We start from the raw sequence: 23,534 nt of genomic DNA on the forward strand, positions 1-23,534 counted from the left end.
CCTCATCATTACACATATTTAGCACAAAGCCGCCATTAAACAGCCTGAGCCCCGCCCAGAGTCCTCATCATTACGACCATATTTAGCACAAAGCTGCCATTAAACAGCCTGAGCCCCGCCCAGAGTCCTCATCATTACACATATTTAGCACAAAGCCGCCATTAAACAGCCTGAGCCCCGCCCAGAGTCCTCATCATTACACATATTTAGCACAAAGCTGCCATTAAACAGCCTGAGCCCCGCCCAGAGTCCTCATCATTACGACCATATTTAGCACAAAGCTGCCATTAAACAGCCTGAGCCCCGCCCAGAGTCCTCATCATTACACATATTTAGCACAAAGCTGCCATTAAACAGCCTGAGCCCCGCCCAGAGTCCTCATCATTACGACCATATTTAGCACAAAGCTGCCATTAAACAGCCTGAGCCCCACCCAGAGTCCTCATCATTACGACCATATTTAGCACAAAGCTGCCATTAAACAGCCTGAGCCCCGCCCAGAGTCCTCATCATTACGACCATATTTAGCACAAAGCTGCCATTAAACAGCCTGAGCCCCGCCCAGAGTCCTCATCATTACGACCATATTTAGCACAAAGCTGCCATTAAACAGCCTGAGCCCCGCCCAGAGTCCTCATCATTACGACCATATTTAGCACAAAGCTGCCATTAAACAGCCTGAGCCCCGCCCAGAGTCCTCATCATTACGACCATATTTAGCACAAAGCCACCATTAAACAGCCTGAGCCCCGCCCAGAGTCCTCATCATTACACATATTTAGCACAAAGCCGCCATTAAACAGCCTGAGCCCCGCCCAGAGTCCTCATCATTACACATATTTAGCACAAAGCTGCCATTAAACAGCCTGAGCCCCGCCCAGAGTCCTCATCATTACACATATTTAGCACAAAGCCGCCATTAAACAGCCTGAGCCCCGCCCAGAGTCCTCATCATTACGACCATATTTAGCACAAAGCCGCCATTAAACAGCCTGAGCCCCGCCCAGAGTCCTCATCATTACACATATTTAGCACAAAGCCGCCATCAAACAGCCTGAGCCCCGCCCAGAGTCCTCATCATTACGACCATATTTAGCACAAAGCTGCCATTAAACAGCCTGAGCCCCGCCCAGAGTCCTCATCATTACACATATTTAGCACAAAGCTGCCATTAAACAGCCTGAGCCCCACCCAGAGTCCTCATCATTACACATATTTAGCACAAAGCTGCCATTAAACAGCCTGAGCCCCGCCCAGAGTCCTCATCATTACACATATTTAGCACAAAGCTGCCATTAAACAGCCTGAGCCCCGCCCAGAGTCCTCATCATTACGACCATATTTAGCACAAAGCCGCCATTAAACAGCCTGAGCCCCGCCCAGAGTCCTCATCATTACGACCATATTTAGCACAAAGCTGCCATTAAACAGCCTGAGCCCCGCCCAGAGTCCTCATCATTACGACCATATTTAGCACAAAGCTGCCATTAAACAGCCTGAGCCCCGCCCAGAGTCCTCATCATTACGACCATATTTAGCACAAAGCTGCCATTAAACAGCCTGAGCCCCGCCCAGAGTCCTCATCATTACACATATTTAGCACAAAGCTGCCATTAAACAGCCTGAGCCCCGCCCAGAGTCCTCATCATTACACATATTTAGCACAAAGCTGCCATTAAACAGCCTGAGCCCCGCCCAGAGTCCTCATCATTACACATATTTAGCACAAAGCTGCCATTAAACAGCCTGAGCCCCGCCCAGAGTCCTCATCATTACGACCATATTTAGCACAAAGCTGCCATTAAACAGCCTGAGCCCCGCCCAGAGTCCTCATCATTACGACCATATTTAGCACAAAGCCGCCATTAAACAGCCTGAGCCCCGCCCAGAGTCCTCATCATTACGACCATATTTAGCACAAAGCTGCCATTAAACAGCCTGAGCCCCGCCCAGAGTCCTCATCATTACGACCATATTTAGCACAAAGCTGCCATTAAACAGCCTGAGCCCCGCCCAGAGTCCTCATCATTACGACCATATTTAGCACAAAGCCGCCATTAAACAGCCTGAGCCCCGCCCAGAGTCCTCATCATTACACATATTTAGCACAAAGCTGCCATTAAACAGCCTGAGCCCCGCCCAGAGTCCTCATCATTACACATATTTAGCACAAAGCTGCCATTAAACAGCCTGAGCCCCGCCCAGAGTCCTCATCATTACGACCATATTTAGCACAAAGCCGCCATTAAACAGCCTGAGCCCCGCCCAGAGTCCTCATCATTACACATATTTAGCACAAAGCTGCCATTAAACAGCCTGAGCCCCGCCCAGAGTCCTCATCATTACGACCATATTTAGCACAAAGCCGCCATTAAACAGCCTGAGCCCCACCCAGAGTCCTCATCATTACACATATTTAGCACAAAGCTGCCATTAAACAGCCTGAGCCCCGCCCAGAGTCCTCATCATTACGACCATATTTAGCACAAAGCTGCCATTAAACAGCCTGAGCCCCGCCCAGAGTCCTCATCATTACGACCATATTTAGCACAAAGCCGCCATTAAACAGCCTGAGCCCCGCCCAGAGTCCTCATCATTACACATATTTAGCACAAAGCTGCCATTAAACAGCCTGAGCCCCGCCCAGAGTCCTCATCATTACACATATTTAGCACAAAGCTGCCATTAAACAGCCTGAGCCCCGCCCAGAGTCCTCATCATTACGACCATATTTAGCACAAAGCTGCCATTAAACAGCCTGAGCCCCGCCCAGAGTCCTCATCATTACGACCATATTTAGCACAAAGCCGCCATTAAACAGCCTGAGCCCCGCCCAGAGTCCTCATCATTACGACCATATTTAGCACAAAGCCACCATTAAACAGCCTGAGCCCCGCCCAGAGTCCTCATCATTACGACCATATTTAGCACAAAGCTGCCATTAAACAGCCTGAGCCCCGCCCAGAGTCCTCATCATTACACATATTTAGCACAAAGCTGCCATTAAACAGCCTGAGCCCCGCCCAGAGTCCTCATCATTACACATATTTAGCACAAAGCTGCCATTAAACAGCCTGAGCCCCGCCCAGAGTCCTCATCATTACACATATTTAGCACAAAGCTGCCATTAAACAGCCTGAGCCCCGCCCAGAGTCCTCATCATTACGACCATATTTAGCACAAAGCTGCCATTAAACAGCCTGAGCCCCGCCCAGAGTCCTCATCATTACGACCATATTTAGCACAAAGCTGCCATTAAACAGCCTGAGCCCCGCCCAGAGTCCTCATCATTACGACCATATTTAGCACAAAGCCGCCATTAAACAGCCTGAGCCCCGCCCAGAGTCCTCATCATTACGACCATATTTAGCACAAAGCTGCCATTAAACAGCCTGAGCCCCGCCCAGAGTCCTCATCATTACACATATTTAGCACAAAGCTGCCATTAAACAGCCTGAGCCCCGCCCAGAGTCCTCATCATTACGACCATATTTAGCACAAAGCTGCCATTAAACAGCCTGAGCCCCGCCCAGAGTCCTCATCATTACGACCATATTTAGCACAAAGCCGCCATTAAACAGCCTGAGCCCCGCCCAGAGTCCTCATCATTACGACCATATTTAGCACAAAGCTGCCATTAAACAGCCTGAGCCCCGCCCAGAGTCCTCATCATTACGACCATATTTAGCACAAAGCCGCCATTAAACAGCCTGAGCCCCGCCCAGAGTCCTCATCATTACACATATTTAGCACAAAGCCGCCATTAAACAGCCTGAGCCCCGCCCAGAGTCCTCATCATTACGACCATATTTAGCACAAAGCTGCCATTAAACAGCCTGAGCCCCGCCCAGAGTCCTCATCATTACACATATTTAGCACAAAGCTGCCATTAAACAGCCTGAGCCCCGCCCAGAGTCCTCATCATTACGACCATATTTAGCACAAAGCTGCCATTAAACAGCCTGAGCCCCGCCCAGAGTCCTCATCATTACGACCATATTTAGCACAAAGCCGCCATTAAACAGCCTGAGCCCCGCCCAGAGTCCTCATCATTACACATATTTAGCACAAAGCCGCCATTAAACAGCCTGAGCCCCGCCCAGAGTCCTCATCATTACACATATTTAGCACAAAGCCGCCATTAAACAGCCTGAGCCCCGCCCAGAGTCCTCATCATTACGACCATATTTAGCACAAAGCTGCCATTAAACAGCCTGAGCCCCACCCAGAGTCCTCATCATTACACATATTTAGCACAAAGCCGCCATTAAACAGCCTGAGCCCCGCCCAGAGTCCTCATCATTACGACCATATTTAGCACAAAGCTGCCATTAAACAGCCTGAGCCCCGCCCAGAGTCCTCATCATTACACATATTTAGCACAAAGCCGCCATTAAACAGCCTGAGCCCCGCCCAGAGTCCTCATCATTACACATATTTAGCACAAAGCTGCCATTAAACAGCCTGAGCCCCGCCCAGAGTCCTCATCATTACACATATTTAGCACAAAGCCGCCATTAAACAGCCTGAGCCCCGCCCAGAGTCCTCATCATTACACATATTTAGCACAAAGCCGCCATTAAACAGCCTGAGCCCCGCCCAGAGTCCTCATCATTACACATATTTAGCACAAAGCCGCCATTAAACAGCCTGAGCCCCGCCCAGAGTCCTCATCATTACACATATTTAGCACAAAGCCGCCATTAAACAGCCTGAGCCCCGCCCAGAGTCCTCATCATTACGACCATATTTAGCACAAAGCTGCCATTAAACAGCCTGAGCCCCGCCCAGAGTCCTCATCATTACACATATTTAGCACAAAGCCGCCATTAAACAGCCTGAGCCCCGCCCAGAGTCCTCATCATTACGACCATATTTAGCACAAAGCCGCCATTAAACAGCCTGAGCCCCGCCCAGAGTCCTCATCATTACACATATTTAGCACAAAGCCGCCATTAAACAGCCTGAGCCCCGCCCAGAGTCCTCATCATTACGACCATATTTAGCACAAAGCTGCCATTAAACAGCCTGAGCCCCGCCCAGAGTCCTCATCATTACACATATTTAGCACAAAGCCGCCATTAAACAGCCTGAGCCCCGCCCAGAGTCCTCATCATTACGACCATATTTAGCACAAAGCTGCCATTAAACAGCCTGAGCCCCGCCCAGAGTCCTCATCATTACACATATTTAGCACAAAGCCGCCATTAAACAGCCTGAGCCCCGCCCAGAGTCCTCATCATTACGACCATATTTAGCACAAAGCTGCCATTAAACAGCCTGAGCCCCGCCCAGAGTCCTCATCATTACACATATTTAGCACAAAGCTGCCATTAAACAGCCTGAGCCCCGCCCAGAGTCCTCATCATTACACATATTTAGCACAAAGCTGCCATTAAACAGCCTGAGCCCCGCCCAGAGTCCTCATCATTACGACCATATTTAGCACAAAGCCGCCATTAAACAGCCTGAGCCCCGCCCAGAGTCCTCATCATTACACATATTTAGCACAAAGCCGCCATTAAACAGCCTGAGCCCCGCCCAGAGTCCTCATCATTACACATATTTAGCACAAAGCTGCCATTAAACAGCCTGAGCCCCGCCCAGAGTCCTCATCATTACACATATTTAGCACAAAGCTGCCATTAAACAGCCTGAGCCCCGCCCAGAGTCCTCATCATTACACATATTTAGCACAAAGCTTTATGTTTCAGAATGGATAAACGACTCGTCCTGTTTCTAATTTCTGTTCATTCTGCAGAAACAGGCTCCTCAGACCTGCCCTTATCTCTGCTTTAATGATGGAAACGAACCCGATTTAATAAAGTGTGGAACACTTCCAACTGGTTATTATCAGGGAACATTTGACATGCTTTTCCCATGTTTGGTAATTACTTTAAAAGGTTTTAAACTCCTCAGCTTCACTGGGAATCCTGTGAAGTTGTTATTCGTGTGATTTAAAACTGAAAAGACAGATTTATGTTTGGTTAACTGTTAAAAAGCAGCAGAACTTTACACATTTAGAGAAAATTCTGATTTATTCACATCGGGGTTCAGTGTCTGAAAGGTTCAGAACATCAGAGACTCGTTAAAACTGAGAGACCGAAGCCAGGCACAAACAGACGGTTTCTGGGAGCTGCAGGAAGTCAGAGCAGAATTAAAACAACAGAAGAAGAGCGAGAAGCTGTGAGAGGGTCTGAAACATTCAGAGTGGCAAAACGTTTCTGTCTTCTGGCACTAAAAGAAGATTAAAAGTCACGAAGTCCAATTAAAAGTCCAATTCTGGTGACTTCAGACCTCAGAATGAGACCAGAAGGATGAACTCAGAGGCTTCTCTCCACAGAGAGTTTCTCTGCTGCGTTAACACAAATATAAACATAAATATATATATATATATATATATATTTATATATTTATCCATCTCAAACACACTGCCTCCCTGGTTCTGACTCCCTGCTACTTTATACTTTGAATATTCACAGTAAACTATGAATTTATCTCAACAGTTAATACAGTTTCTCACATTTATGTGGAATAAAAAGGTTTAAAAAGTTAAAATCCTGCAGTTCAATCGCAGGGTAAAAGACACACAAACTAAATAAGGTGCATCCGTTTAAATAAATATAAAAACTCCCGCCAGGCGTCAGTCGCTCAGGTGGAACGCTCGACTCAGGACCAGCTCAGTTGTGGCTCCGCCCAGGTGACACGCCTCCAGGACACACACCAGCCTCTGATTGGTCAGCTGGGCTGCCGTGGCGATCAGGTCAACTGAGAGAGAGAAAGAGTCAAATCATCATCATCATGGGTTTGAGAGGGGCTTGATATTTTTGTAAGGACCAGAGTAAGTTACATATTCTGTAAAATCCCTTCTTCCTGCTCCTGCTCCGCCTCCTCCGCTAAGCCCCGCCCACTCACCTCCACCCTGCTGGACGGATGAAGCCAGCTTCTGGTGGAAATGTTCTGCTGTCAGCTGCACTGAGGAGCATGCATCTTCCATCCAGCAGCAGCCTCAGAGGATATAAGAGCCCAGTGGATAAACTATATCTGAGGCTAATGTTCCAGCAGAGTTAGCTAAAGACTGTGAATGTGCAGCAAACACTTTTCATCCCACGGTTTTAACAACTTGGTCCAGTTCAACGCTGGACTGAAGGAACTGAGCCACAAAGAGGATCAGTTCCAGCTCTCAGAGCCTGAACTTCAGAGCAGGGAAATGGAAGCATCTGAGAAATAACTCCTCATGGTTTATTTACTGATTTATTTCCTCCTTTAGCAGCAGCTAACGCTAACAGCTTAGCTAATGAAATAACTCCTCATGGTTTATTTACTGATTTATTTCTTCCTTTAGCAGCAGCTAACGCTAACAGCTTAGCTAATGAAATAACTCCTCATGGTTTATTTACTGATTTATTTCTTCCTTTAGCAGCAGCTAATGCTAACAGCTTAGCTAATGAAATAACTCCTCGTGGTTTATTTACCGATTTATTTCTTCCTTTAGCAGCAGCTAACGCTAACAGCTTAGCTAATGAAATAACTCCTCATGGTTTATTTACTGATTTATTTCTTCCTTTAGCAGCAGCTAACGCTAACAGCTTAGCTAATGAAATAACTCCTCATGGTTTATTTACTGATTTATTTCTTCCTTTAGCAGCAGCTAACGCTAACAGCTTAGCTAATGAAATAACTCCTCATGGTTTATTTACTGATTTATTTCCTCCTTTAGCAGCAGCTAACGCTAACAGCTTAGCTAATGAAATAACTCCTCATGGTTTATTTACTGATTTATTTCTTCCTTTAGCAGCAGCTAACAGCTTAGCTAATGAAATAACTCCTCATGGTTTATTTACTGATTTATTTCTTCCTTTAGCAGCAGCTAACGCTAACAGCTTAGCTAATGAAATAACTCCTCATGGTTTATTTACTGATTTATTTCTTCCTTTAGCAGCAGCTAACGCTAACAGCTTAGCTAATGAAATAACTCCTCATGGTTTATTTACTGATTTATTTCTTCCTTTAGCAGCAGCTAACGCTAACAGCTTAGCTAATAAAGATGACGTACACCAACTTCTAAGGAGTTACTGCTGTTCCTTTCTGAAAGATGAACATTATTGTTCCCACATTACTTTGTTAGCTGAAGCTAACGCTAACAGCTTAGCTAATAAAGATGACGTACACCAACTTCTAAGGAGTTACTGCTGTTCCTTTCTGAAAGATGAACATTATTGTTCCCACATTACTTTGTTAGCTGAAGCTAACGCTAACAGCTTAGCTAATGAAGATGGCGTACACCAACTTCTAAGGAGTTACTGCTGTTCCTTTCTGAAAGATGAACATTATTGTTCCCACATTACTTTGTTAGCTGAAGCTAACGCTAACAGCTTAGCTAATGAAGATGACGTACACCAACTTCTAAGGAGTTACTGCTGTTCCTTTCTGAAAGATGAACATTATTGTTCCCACATTACTTTGTTAGCTGAAGCTAACGCTAACAGCTTAGCTAATGAAGATGGCGTAGACCAACTTCTAAGGAGTTACTGCTGTTCCTTTCTGAAAGATGAACGTTATTGTTCCCACATTACTTTGTTAGCTGAAGCTTTCTAGCTGAACGGTTCCGTTCTGTAACTCAGACAACCTGCAGCTGTGTTTAAGGTGTGTTTCCAACACAGCACCGGTCCTCTCCTCACTCTCACTGTGCTAACGTTACATTATCGGCATGTTTCTGATAAAGATGGAGGTCTCCAGGTGCAACTGTTTAATGAGGTTAATATATCCAAAATGTTTAAACGCAGTAATTAACGGTTCACATGCATTACTACGAGTTACGCTGTGCACATCTCCGGCTTGGTCCATCACTGCTGATGAGAAAGCATTGTTTGCTAGCAACGTTCAGACAGAAACTGACCAGTCACCAAAGTCCTGTTGAAGCCCAGGTTTCCCAGGTTCAGGTTAGGTGTGAGGAAGGTCCTTCAGAAGTAGGGCGACAGGTGTGTGAGCAGGTACTGACCTGGTGAAGGTGGAGGTGTGTGTGAGGAGAAGGCTCCGTGTGATAAGATGGAGGTCCAGGTGTTGGAATGAGCATCACAGGAAGGGGAGGAGTGAGGGAGGAAGACGGCATCAACCAGCACTCCATCTGACAGAGCTGAAAAAGAGTCCCTCTGGTGTCATTTCAAAAAGCAACTTCATGACATTCATTTCTACCCAGAACTGAGTATGTTTTTCTCTTCTGTTTGCATCCAGCAGAGGCTGGGTGTACGAACCTAACGCACCTCTCTGGGTGAACCAACCTAACGCACCTCTCTGGGTGAACCAACCTAACGCACCTCTCCGGGTGAACCAACCTAACGCACCTCTCCGGGTATATGAACCTAACGCACCTCTCCGGGTGTATGAACCTAACGCACCTCTCCGGGTGAACCAACCTAACGCACCTCTCCGGGTATATGAACCTAACGCACCTCTCCGGGCGCACCAACCTAACGCACCTCTCCGGGTGAACCAACCTAACGCACCTCTCCGGGTGAACCAACCTAACGCACCTCTCCGGGTGAACCAACCTAACGCACCTCTCCGGGTGTAAGAACCTAACGCACCTCTCCGGGTGAACCAACCTAAAGCACCTCTCCGAGTGTAAGAACCTAACGCACCTCTCCGGGTGAACGAACCTAACGCACCTCTCCGGGTGAACCAACCTAACGCACCTCTCCGGGTGTATGAACCTAACGCACCTCTCCGGGTGTATGAACCTAACGCACCTCTCCGGGTGAACCAACCTAACTCACCTCTCCGGGTGTATGAACCTAACGTACCTCTCCGGGTGAACCAACCTAACGCACCTCTCCGGGTGAACCAACCTAACGCACCTCTCCGGGTATATGAACCTAACGCACCTCTCCGGGTGTATGAACCTAACGCACCTCTCCGGGTATATGAACCTAACGCACCTCTCCGGGTATATGAACCTAACGCACCTCTCCGGGTGTATGAACCTAACGCACCTCTCCGGGTGCACGAACCTAACGCACCTCTCCGGGTGCACGAACCTAACGCACCTCTTCGGGTATATGAACCTAACGCACCTCTCCGGGTGTATGAACCTAACGCACCTCTCCGGGTGCATGAACCTAACGCACCTCTCCGGGTGAACCAACCTAACGCACCTCTCCGGGTATATGAACCTAACGCACCTCTCCGGGTGCACGAACCTAACGCACCTCTCCGGGTGCACGAACCTAACGCACCTCTCCGGGTGCACGAACCTAACGCACCTCTTCGGGTATATGAACCTAACGCACCTCTCCGGGTGTATGAACCTAACGCACCTCTCCGGGTGCATGAACCTAACGCACCTCTCCGGGTGAACCAACCTAACGCACCTCTCCGGGTATATGAACCTAACGCACCTCTCCGGGTATATGAACCTAACGCACCTCTCCGGGTATATGAACCTAACGCACCTCTCCGGGTGTATGAACCTAACGCACCTCTCCGGGTATATGAACCTAACGCACCTCTCCGGGTGTATGAACCTAACGCACCTCTCCGGGTGCACGAACCTAACGCACCTCTCCGGGTGCACGAACCTAACGCACCTCTTCGGGTATACGAACCTAACGCACCTCTCCGGGTGTATGAACCTAACGCACCTCTCCGGGTGCATGAACCTAACGCACCTCTCCGGGTGAACCAACCTAACGCACCTCTCCGGGTGAACCAACCTAACGCACCTCTCCGGGTGAACCAACCTAACGCACCTCTCCGGGTGTATGAACCTAACGCACCTCTCCGGGTGCATGAACCTAACGCACCTCTCCGGGTGAACCAACCTAACGCACCTCTCCGGGTATATGAACCTAACGCACCTCTTCGGGTATATGAACCTAACGCACCTCTCCGGGTGTATGAACCTAACGCACCTCTCCGGGTGCATGAACCTAACGCACCTCTCCGGGTGAACCAACCTAACGCACCTCTCCGGGTGAACCAACCTAACGCACCTCTCCGGGTATATGAACCTAACGCACCTCTCCGGGTATATGAACCTAACGCACCTCTCCGGGTGTATGAACCTAACGCACCTCTCCGGGTGTATGAACCTAACGCACCTCTCCGGGTGTATGAACCTAACGCACCTCTCCGGGTGCACGAACCTAACGCACCTCTCCGGGTGCACGAACCTAACGCACCTCTTCGGGTATATGAACCTAACGCACCTCTCCGGGTGTATGAACCTAACGCACCTCTCCGGGTGCATGAACCTAACGCACCTCTCCAGGTGAACCAACCTAACGCACCTCTCCGGGTGTATGAACCTAACGCACCTCTCCGGGTGTATGAACCTAACGCACCTCTCCGGGTGCACGAACCTAACGCACCTCTTCGGGTATATGAACCTAACGCACCTCTCCGGGTGTATGAACCTAACGCACCTCTCCGGGTGCATGAACCTAACGCACCTCTCCAGGTGAACCAACCTAACGCACCTCTCCGGGTGCATGAACCTAACGCACCTCTCCGGGTGCATGAACCTAACGCACCTCTCCGGGTGAACCAACCTAACGCACCTCTCCGGGTGAACCAACCTAACGCACCTCTCCGGGTATATGAACCTAACGCACCTCTCCGGGTGAACCAACCTAACGCACCTCTCCGGGTATATGAACCTAACGCACCTCTCCGGGTATATGAACCTAACGCACCTCTCCGGGTATATGAACCTAACGCACCTCTCCGGGTGAACCAACCTAACGCACCTCTCCGGGTGAACCAACCTAACGCACCTCTCCGGGTGCATGAACCTAACGCACCTCTCCGGGTATATGAACCTAACGCACCTCTCCGGGTGTATGAACCTAACGCACCTCTCCGGGTGTATGAACCTAACGCACCTCTCCGGGTGTATGAACCTAACGCACCTCTCCGGGTGCACGAACCTAACGCACCTTTCTAGCCGTCCCAGCAGTTCTCAGTTTACCTGCGGAGTACACACCGACTGTGTGTGTGTGTGCGTGCACGTGCGTGTGTGTGTGCACGTGCGTGTGTGCACGTGTGCGTGCACGTGTGCATGTACCTCTAAGTCTGAGTGTGTAGTAGTCTTCGAGGGCGGAGTCAAACCCCCCGGGTGTCGCCCTGCCTCCCATCACCACAGCGCCCGCCTGCTGCTCCCTCTGTGTGTGGTTGTAACGTATTGGCAACGTTTCCATGGCAACGGGTGGGACGGTAGGGGGGGGCGGTGCGGTGGTGAAAGACGAGGCGTCCTCATCCTCATCCTCATCTTCATCTTCGGTGTTTTCCAGGAACTCCATGGAGGCTTCAAACAGGATCACTGCAGGCAGAAGGAGGATGAGACGGAGCTGGATGTGGCCCCCAGGTGGCTGATGGGAGTTGTAGTCACATGATGCGTTCGCACCACAGGGAGGGAAACTCACCCGTCTTGTTCCTGAGTTCTGGCTGCAGCGTGACCCGGGGAAGTCTGCAGAGAGAGAACGCTCTTCAGCAAACAGCGGCAGCACCACAGAGCGCCTCCAGCACGCCGCTGAAAACTCACCTCTTCCTCGGCGTGTCGGCCTGCAGCAGCCTGCTCCTCTTACTCGGCTTCCTGCAGAAACAAACACTGTGACGCAGGTTCAAACACAGCGGCTACAGGACGGGTTCAGCGCCTCACCGTGAGCTGGCGTCCGCAGGACCAGGCGTCGACTGAGGACTGACGGCTGAGGACGGGGAGGTGGGAGAGAAGGAGGAGGAGGAGGAGAGAGGCTGTCTGACGGAGCGTGGAGAGGAGGGGGGAGGAAGGAGGGAGGAGAGGGGGGAGGAGGAGGAGGAAGGGGAGAGAGACGAAGATCTGTCCGTCCAGAACAGACAGCGGTCCTCCTAAAAGAGAGAGAGTTACTCTGACTGATCACATGACTGAGTTACTCTGACTGATCACATGACTGAGTTACTCTGACTGATCACATGACAGAGTTACTCTGACTGATCACATGACAGAGTTACTCTGACTGATCACATGACAGAGTTACTCTGACTGATCACATGACTGATCACATGACAGAGTTACTCTGACTGATCACATGACAGAGTTACTCTGACTGATCACATGACAGAGTTACTCTGACTGATCACATGACTGATCACAGGACTGAGTTACTCTGACTGATCACATGACTGATCACATGACAGAGTTACTCTGACTGATCACATGACTGAGTTACTCTGACTGATCACATGACTGATCACATGACTGAGTTACTCTGACTGATCACATGACTGATCACAGGACTGAGTTACTCTGACTGATCACATGACTGATCACATGACAGAGTTACTCTGACTGATCACATGACTGAGTTACTCTGACTGATCACATGACTGATCACATGACTGAGTTACTCTGACTGATCACATGACTGATCACAGGACTGAGTTACTCTGACTGATCACATGACTGAGTTACTCTGACTGATCACATGACTGATCACAGGACTGAGTTACTCTGACTGATCACATGACTGATCACATGACAGAGTTACTCTGACTGATCACATGACTGAGTTACTCTGACTGATCACATGACTGATCACATGACTGAGTTACTCTGACTGATCACATGACTGATCACATGACTGAGTTACTCTGACTGATCACATGACTGAGTTACTCTGACTGATCACATGACTCAGTTACTCTGACTGATCACATGACTGAGTTACTCTGACTGATCACATGACTGAGTTACTCTGACTGATCACATGACTGATCACATGACAGAGTTACTCTGACTGATCACATGACTGAGTTACTCTGACTGATCACATGACAGAGTGTTACTAATAAAGTTAGTCCAAAGGGAAATAAGCTTCATTGTAAACATGTTCTTATGTCAGAATCGTGTCGAGCATCACCTCTCCTCTGCAGCTGTAGGTAACCACAGTAACTGTTGCCTGGATACAGAAGGTGCGTCGCTCCCGGTAACAGAGCCTCTCCAGCTCCCTCTGAAGCTCCGCCCCCCGCAGGAAACCCAACTCACCTGCAGAAAAATACACAAATAAACATGCGGGTGTTTCTGGATGATGCTGCCCCCTCTGAGCTCCTGAGGGCCCCTGAGGGACCCCTGAGGGACCCTGAGGAACCCTGAGGGACCCTGAGGGACCCTGAGGAACCCCTGAGGGACCCCTGAGGAACCCCTGAGGGACCCTGAGGAATCCCTGAGGGACCCTGAGGAATCCCTGAGGGACCCCTGAAGGACCCTGAGGAACCCCTGAGGAACCCCTGAGGGACCCTGAGGAATCCCTGAAGGACCCTGAGGAACCCCTGAGGGACCCTGAGGAATCCCTGAGGAACCCCTGAGGAACCCTGAGGGACCCTGAGGAACCCCTGAGGGACCCTGAGGAATCCCTGAAGGACCCTGAGGAACCCCTGAGGGACCCTGAGGAATCCCTGAGGAACCCCTGAGGAACCCTGAGGGCCCCCTGAGGACCTCTGAGGAACCCCTGAGGAACCCTGAGGGACCCCAAAGGGACCACTGAGGAACCCCTGAGGAACCCTGAGGGACCCCAAAGGGACCACTGAGGAACCCCTGAGGAACCCTGAGGGCCCCCTGAGGACCTCTGAGGAACCCCTGAGGAACCCTGAGGACCTCTGAGGAACCCCTGAGGAACCCTGAGGGACCCCAAAGGGACCACTGAGGAACCCCTGAGGAACCCTGAGGGACCCCAAAGGGACCACTGAGGAACCCCTGAGGAACCCTGAGGGCCCCCTGAGGACCTCTGAGGAACCCCTGAGGAACCCTGAGGACCTCTGAGGAACCCCTGAGGAACCCTGAGGGACCCCAAAGGGACCACTGAGGAACCCCTGAAGCCCCCCGAGGAACCCTAAAACCAAGCCACAGACACTCTTAAAGTCAGCTGACCTCTCCTTTCCTTCATGAACGTTTCCAAGGAGACGGGAGGAGGCGGGTAGATGAAGAAGCCTCCAATCAGAGCCCTGCTCAGCACCTGTCCGTCATCTTGGCTCCTCAGCCACCGGAGGAAGTGTTTCACCTGCCGGAGCTTACGGTAGCTCATCTGGGAGTGGTGGCCCAGTCCTGCCAGTCAGCCAATGAGGGGAGAGGACGGAGGTCAGGTGTGACAGCAGGGGGTCAGACGCAGATCAAATGTGCATCCAAGGCTGGGATGTTACCTGTGCAGTACACCTGTGTGTGTGCGGTATTGGTCAGGTAGCTGCAGCCACGCGTCCGATCAGCGGCTCTGAGCAGCTTCAGCCGGGTACAGACCAGCACGGACACTGCGGACAGAGAAGCGGGCGCCATCATCACCTGCTCAGCTCAAACACGCTCAGGTGTGAGCCTATCAGCGGCTGCCTCACGTGGGTGGAGCTTCAGGTGCGCTTCAGGTTGAGACGTGGAAAAGAGCTTCACCATGATGGGCTCATCGCTGCTTCCATCCTCCAATCGCAGCCAGCGGTACTCAAGAAGCTCCGCCCCTCTGCCATCTGCCAGCACAAAACAACAGATTTCTGTGTTAACAGGGAGAAACGCTTTATTATCACGGTGTCACCATGGTAACACACACCTTTAGCCCTGACTCGCTCCGACCGTCCAGCGAACGTCAGCAGGCCGATGACATCACACACAGCGCTGTGGGGGCGGTCCAGAAGCTCCTTACTGATGGAGACAGGTGTGAGTGTGAGTCTAACGTACTGTGGGGATGGGGGGGGGGGGGCGGGTACCTGTTGTAGAAGGTTTAGGGGGGGGGGGGGGGGGGGTACCTGTTGTAGAAGGTTTGGGGGGGGGGGGGTTACCTGTTGTAGAAGGTGTAGGTGGGGGCCGGGGGGAGGTGCTCAGGTGAGACGGAGGATTCTGGGAGCACAGAGACGCGTCCGGCAGGATTCCTGCTGTTCACACTGATCTCTGCACACACAAACAGAACCACAGTCAGAAACAGGAGGGAACCCAAGGAACTGCACACAGAACCACAGACAGAACCACCAACATAGATTAAACAGGAAGGAACCAAAGGAACCGCACACAGAACCACAGACAGAACCACAGACAGAACCACCAACATAGATTAAACAGGAAGGAACCAAAGGAACCGCACACAGAACCACAGACAGAACCACAGACAGAACCACCAACATAGATTAAACAGGAAGGAACCAAAGGAACCGCAAACAGAACCACAGACAGAACCACCAACATAGATTAAACAGGAAGGAACCAAAGGAACCGCACACAGAACCACAGACAGAACCACCAACATAGATTAAACAGGAAGGAACCAAAGGAACCGCACACAGAACCACAGACAGAACCACCAACATAGATTAAACAGGAAGGAACCAAAGGAACCGCACACAGAACCACAGACAGAACCACCAACATAGATTAAACAGGAAGGAACCAAAGGAACCGCACACAGAACCACAGACAGAACCACAGACAGAACCACCAACATAGATTAAACAGGAAGGAACCAAAGGAACCGCAAACAGAACCACAGACAGAACCACCAACAAAGATTAAACAGGAAGGAACCAAAGGAACCGCACACAGAACCACAGACAGAACCACCAACACAGATTAAACAGGAAGGAACCAAAGGAACCGCACACAGAACCACAGACAGAACCACCAACATAGATTAAACAGGAAGGAACCAAAGGAACCGCACACAGAACCACAGACAGAACCACCAACATAGATTAAACAGGAAGGAACCAAAGGAACCGCACACAGAACCACAGACAGAACCACAGACAGAACCACCAACATAGATTAAACAGGAAGGAACCAAAGGAACCGCAAACAGAACCACAGACAGAACCACCAACAAAGATTAAACAGGAAGGAACCAAAGGAACCCCACACAGAACCACAGACAGAACCACCAACATAGATTAAACAGGAAGGAACCAAAGGAACCGCACACAGAACCACAGACAGAACCACCAACACAGATTAAACAGGAAGGAACCAAAGGAACTGCACACAGAACCACAGACAGAACCACCAACATAGATTAAACAGGAAGGAACCAAAGGAACCGCAAACAGAACCACAGACAGAACCACCAACATAGATTAAACAGGAAGGAACCAAAGGAACCCCACACAGAACCACAGACAGAACCACCAACATAGATTAAACAGGAAGGAACCAAAGGAACCGCACACAGAACCACAGACAGAACCACCAACATAGATTAAACAGGAAGGAACCAAAGGAACCGCACACAGAACCACAGACAGAACCACCAACACAGATTAAACAGGAAGGAACCCAAGGAACCGCACAGAGAACCACAGACAGAACCACCAACACAGATTAAACAGGAAGGAACCCAAGGAACCGCACACAGAACCACAGACAGTAACACCAACACAGATTAAACAGGAAGGAACCCAAGGAACCGCACACAGAAGCACAGACAGAACCACCAACACAGATTAAACAGGAAGGAACCAAAGGAACCGCACACAGAACCACAAACACAGATTAAACATGAAGGAACCCAAGGAACCGCACAGAGAACCACCAACACAGATTAAACAGGAAGAAACCCAAGGAACCGCACACAGAACCACAGACAGAACCACAGACAGTACCACAAACACAGATTAAACAGGAGGGAACCCCAAACAGAACCACAGACAGAACCACCAACACAGATTAAACAGGAAGGAACCAAAGGAACCGCACACAGAACCACAGACAGAACCACCAACACAGATTAAACAGGAAGGAACCCAAGGAACCGCACACAGAACCACAGACAGAACCACCAACACAGATTAAACAGGAAGGAACCAAAGGAACCGCATACAGAACCACAGACAGAACCACCAACACAGATTAAACAGGAAGGAACCCAAGGAACCGCACACAGAACCACAGACAGAACCACCAACACAGATTAAACAGGAAGGAACCCAAGGAACCGCACACAGAACCACAGACAGAACCACCAACACAGATTAAACAGGAAGGAACCCAAGGAACCGCACACAGAACCACCAACACAGATTAAACAGGAAGGAACCCAAGGAACCGCACACAGAACCATAGACAGTACCACAAACACAGATTAAACAGGCGGAAACCCAAGGAACTGCACACAGAACCCCAGACAGAACCACCAACACAGATTAAACAGGAAAGAACCCCACACAGAACCACAGACAGAACCACCAACACAGATTAAACAGGAGGGAACCCAAGGAACCGCACACAGAACCACAGACAGAACCACCAACACAGATTAAACAGGAAGGAACCCAAGGAACCGCACAGAGAACCACAGACAGAACCACCAACACAGATTAAACAGGAAAGAACCCCACACAGAACCACAGACAGTACCACCAACACAGATTAAACAAGAAGGAACCCAAGGAACCGCACACAGAACCACAGACAGAACCACCAACACAGATTAAACAGGAAGGAACCCAAGGAACCGCACACAGAACCACAGACAGAACCACCAACACAGATTAAACAGGAGGGAACCCAAGGAACCGCACACAGAACCACAGATAGAACCACCAACACAGATTAAACAGGAGGGAACCCAAGGAACCGCACACAGAACCACAGACAGAACCACCAACACAGATTAAACAGGAAGGAACCCAAGGAACCGCACACAGAACCATAGACAGAACCACAAACACAGATTAAACAGGAGGGAACCCAAGGAACCGCACACAGAACCACAGACAGAACCACCAACACAGATTAAACAGGAAGGAACCCAAGGAACCGCACACAGAACCACAGACAGAACCACAGACAGTACCACAAACACAGATTAAACAGGAGGGAACCCAAGGAACCGCACACAGAACCACAGACAGTACCACCAACACAGATTAAACAGGAAAGAACCCCACACAGAACCACAGACAGTACCACCAACACAGATTAAACAAGAAGGAACCCAAGGAACCGCACACAGAACCACAGACAGAACCACCAACACAGATTAAACAGGAGGGAACCCAAGGAACCGTACACAGAACCACAGACAGAACCACCAACACAGATTAAACAGGAGGGAACCCAAGGAACCGTACACAGAACCACAGACAGAACCACAGACAGTACCACCAACACAGATTAAACAAGAAGGAACCCAAGGAACCGCACACAGAACCACAGACAGAACCACCAACACAGATTAAACAGGAGGGAACCCAAGGAACCGTACACAGAACCACAGACAGAACCACAGACAGTACCACCAACACAGATTAAACAAGAAGGAACCCAAGGAACCGCACACAGAACCACAGACAGAACCACAAACACAGATTAAACAGGAAGGAACCCGAGGAACCGCACACAGAACCGTTTATATGTAACGATTCTGAAGGAATACACGTGTGCATGTGTCCGTGTGTGCGTGCACGTGTGCGTGCACGTGTGCATGCGTGTACCCATGTCCTCGGCTTCAGCCTGGTAGTGCTGCTTGACTCGATAGTGGCTCAGGCTGATGATGTCACCGGGCCTCAGACAGCGGTACCATGTGACACACACGCTGTTCCACAGCACCACGCACACACTTCCTGTCCGGTCGCTCACCTCCAGCACGGCCTGGACACACAGAGGCAGACAGGAAGTGACTCATGAGGCAGAGAACAGCTGTTCAATTAACCTCAGCACACAGCACAGGAAACACAGCTCTTCTGCGGCCATGTGCACTGAATGCTCGCTCTTCTGAGAGTTAAAGGGGAACTCCGGTAGTTTTTAAACCTTATTTCTGGCATGAAATATGTTCTTCTACTCACCGAGAACAGTGAAAGTCGGCGTCCTTCAGAAGATATTTAGATAACTGGAGATCCATATAACGGAGTGAACGGGGCTTAGAGGATGCAGCCTCTAAATAAGGCATCATCTGTCTTTATTTCACCAACACTTTAAGAAGAATGAATGAATGAACGTGTGCTATAGCTCTGTTAGCTCATAGCTCTGTTAGCTCATAGCTCTGTTAGCTCATAGCTCTGTTAGCTCATAGCTCTGTTAGCTCATAGCTGCTGTTAGCTCATAGCTCTGTTAGCTCATAGCTCTGTTAGCTCATAGCTGCTGTTAGCTCATAGCTCTGTTAGCTCATAGCTCTGTTAGCTCATAGCTCTGTTAGCTCATAGCTGCTGTTAGCTCATAGCTCTGTTAGCTCATAGCTCTGTTATGTGGCTACTTGCAGCTATAGGAGAGCTAACGGAGGGATTTCTACACAGGCACTCTACTGGGACCACTTCATCCACACGCCCCCCTGCAGCACAGTTTATTCACTCCGTGCTCTGTGACAGTCGGCTAACTTCACACAGAGTTTGCTGCTGATAGTTTTGTGCAACATGGCAGGATATTTATCAGATTTTGACGACGTGAACGAGGACTTTGAGTAAGATGGACGTTCTTACCGGAGTGAAAGAGCTGTGCTGCAGGGGGGCGTGTGGATGAAGTCGACTTTCACCAAACTGTTCTCGGTGGGTGGATGAGCGTATTTCATGCCAGAAATAAGGTTTAAACATACCGGAGTTCCCCTTTAACACCAACAGAACCGCTCTCAGTGTTCCTGAGACTGAGTCACAGATGTTTGAACATCATCTGAAAGATGCCTGTTGTCCATTAGCTGGAAAACCCAATCAGACCACAGCCTCACGTCCCACTCAGTCCCGGTCTTTAGAGCTTTTTGTCCACATGTGGCCCCCCCGCTGCATGTGGCCTCTACATCCTGAAGGGCAGGTTGAGTTGTGTCGTCTTTTATCCAGAACTCAGTTTACATTCTTACACAGGAACACGCAGACTGTAGGATTCTATCTGCAGTCACACATGAAAACAGCACTTCTTCACTCAAATCTAGGCCTCCACAGAGGTATGTGCGGCGCTCTAAGCCTCCAGACGGACACACGTGCACTCCTCTGGAAAGCAAACTACGCTCCATAGAGGCTGCGACACGTGGACTGGATGCTGATTGGTTGAAAGATAGCTGAGGGGGGGCCGACAACAACAAAAGGGACGAAGCATCAAAAATCTATATATACATATATTTGACTCCTGTTAGTTTCACGTCCTGAGGAAGGTCACACGTCCCCCTCGCCACACGCCACGCACACGTACAGGTGTGGCAGGTGTGTGGACTCAAAGCTGCGACCACATATCGATCCGATTTAAAGCTTTTAGCGAAGCATTCTGCGGTTAAAGGCACCCGTACATGGCCACGCCCACTGACCTTATATGGGCACTCACAGTTCCTGTCTGCCCTCCCATAATACACCAGGTGAGACTTGTTGATGATGCGTACAATCAGCCGGTGGTGGACGGCGCCCTTCCAAACACCTCGCCGCCCGGACAGGAAGGAGTCGCGCAGCTCGGACACCGTCACAGCCGGCCGCCGACCTGCCAACACACGTGGTCATGTGACACGTAAACGTGTTAAATACAGGGGTCAGAAGGTAGGATTCCCAAAGAACCTGATCAGCTGGCAACGCCACGCCTACCTTCCTCCTCCTCTTCATCCTCCACCTCCTCATCAGGGGGCGGGGCTGACCTCCACGCCTCCCCGCTGTAGTCCACGTTGTTCCACAGAGGAAGAAACACGCTCCGGTGGGCCCTCAGAGGGACCGACGGACCTGCTGGACCAATCAATAATCAGCCTCGTTCACGGGCCGTAGCGTTACAGGCAAACGGCGTTCGGATGATGTCACCGCCGTCCTCTCACCTGCTGGCTCTGAGGACCCAAACCAGGGCAGAGCGTCCCAGTTCACCTCCGTCCTGCTGGCTCCACCGTCCTCATCGTCACCTGCAGCTTCGTCTCTCACCTCCAAGCTCACCAGCCTGTAGCTGCAGGGGGAGGAGCCACGTTCAGTCTGCTGATTACATCACAACCCTGTCTCCCACCTGTCCTCAGTCACCTGTCTCTGTCTCCACAGGCCCCCGGGTGTTCTGGGAGCTGAGCGCTCAGGGCGGGGCTAAAGGTGGCGTTACAAAGCACCGACCGTGGCTGCAGGATGCGCCGCTCCACCAGCCGGTTCAGACCGGGATCCAGAGTCACCTGAAGCCGGCAGTCTCCATCCGTCAGTGTGATGTCATACAGGTCGTCACCTGGAAAGCCAGCAGAACCAGTCAGAGCATCAAATTTATGTCCATTTTCTCTGGCCTAATTCTGTCCTGCTCTGTGGGCATTTCAGCGTCTCACCACTGAGGACGGCCTGAGGAAAGTAAACGGAGGACCCCTGATCCCTGCTGTACCGCCGGAGCTCCACCACAAACAGGAACTCCCTGCAGACCACCGGAGAGGACGGCTGCAGGACAAACACAGGATCAATCTATCAGGTCCGTCCAGGCTTACCAGGACGATAAGGAAAAACTTTACCTCACAAAAAACACATGACAGATCACGATGTAATTAATGAATCATCTGTTTGTTTGATGAACTGATCAGAAGACGCTGTGAGCGTGTTCACTGCACCCAATTCCAAACCTACTTCCAAAATCTGCCAATTTAAAGTAATTTAATTTAACAGCTAAAGCTTAATACCTCTAACGTACAGTTAAACTCAACGGAATAATAATGTTTTTATAGTCATTTCGGCTTAAGTTTGATTCAGCTACTGACCCTTAACGAATCTCTCGCAGTTCAAAAGCATCCGTTGGATGCTCAAAGTTTCTCTGTTGTCTCTCGTTTTAAATCGTAAATTTGGGTGAAAACTGCTGGGTCATTTATCGTGTTATTATGGAAAGGCCAAACTGGCGGTATTAATGTTCTAAATGATAAAATAAAGTAAACTGCTCCCAGGAGGACATGCACTGGTTCTGGGGAAAGGAGCAACGTTAAACCGGCAGATCTTTGAATGGAGTCTGGTGGAGGTTTCAGCTGGGTAGAGAGCAGATGATGGCGGGAACACACCGGAGCGTTTACCGGCAGAATAATCACAGAATAATCAATAACGCTGATCGGAATTATTAAGGCCATAATACTGACCACATGTGATGTACTCTCACCTTATTCGGACCGGGTCTGGACCGGGACAGGGCTCTGGAGAAGATGCAGCCATCAGCCGCCATGTTTGAAAGCAACTCTGACAATAACAGCGCGGTGCATTGTGGGAAACAGAGGCGCGAGGTTTTGATGTTTAATTAATGTTTATAATATAATGTATGAAGATGCAGAATAGTTTACAGTTGTGTTAACAACGTGCTTCTTCAGTCTGACATGTACCAGAGTTAAACATTAAATAATAATAACTCTGAACTGAATGAGTTAAACATTAAATAATAATAACTCTGAACTGAATGAGTTAAACATTAAATAATAATAACTCTGAACTGAATGAGTTAAACATTAAATAATAACTCTGAACTGAATGAGTTAAACATTAAATAATAATAACTCTAAACTGAATGAGTTAAACATTAAATAATAATAACTCTGAACTGAATGAGTTAAACATGAAATCATAATAACTCTAAACTGAATGAGTTAAACATTAAATCATAATAACTCTGAACTGAATGAGTTAAACATTAAATCATAATAACT

At 49.6% G+C, this 23,534-nt stretch overlaps 1 protein-coding gene across 2 annotated transcripts; it reads right to left on the bottom strand.

Annotated features, from left to right (window-relative positions):
- Positions 1 to 5,704: 5,704 nt before the first annotated feature.
- Positions 5,705 to 23,110, bottom strand: LOC140281482 (RPA-related protein RADX). Of its 2 annotated transcripts, none has more exons than XM_072375915.1 (19): positions 22,997 to 23,110; positions 22,191 to 22,296; positions 21,907 to 22,096; positions 21,714 to 21,835; positions 21,493 to 21,624; positions 21,225 to 21,391; positions 19,432 to 19,588; positions 15,793 to 15,901; positions 15,564 to 15,655; positions 15,358 to 15,483; positions 15,172 to 15,276; positions 14,903 to 15,076; positions 13,896 to 14,020; positions 12,659 to 12,864; positions 12,542 to 12,592; positions 12,423 to 12,466; positions 12,065 to 12,319; positions 9,002 to 9,136; positions 5,705 to 6,768 (listed from the first exon to the last, which is right to left on the bottom strand). In XM_072375915.1, exons 1-19 carry the CDS (start codon positions 23,057 to 23,059, stop codon positions 6,644 to 6,646), a joined length of 2,484 nt encoding a protein of 827 aa, XP_072232016.1. In that variant the 5' UTR covers positions 23,060 to 23,110; the 3' UTR covers positions 5,705 to 6,643. The 2 variants fall into 2 exon arrangements, with proteins under 2 accessions (XP_072232016.1, XP_072232015.1); XM_072375914.1 differs by having other exon boundaries at positions 5,707 to 6,768; positions 21,493 to 21,627.
- Between the last annotated feature and the right edge of the window lie 424 nt (positions 23,111 to 23,534).

Source organism: Leuresthes tenuis, unplaced genomic scaffold (assembly GCF_036924035.1).
Source record: "Leuresthes tenuis unplaced genomic scaffold, fLeuTen1.0.hap1 SCAF_22, whole genome shotgun sequence".
Taxonomy (NCBI): domain Eukaryota; kingdom Metazoa; phylum Chordata; class Actinopteri; order Atheriniformes; family Atherinopsidae; genus Leuresthes; species Leuresthes tenuis.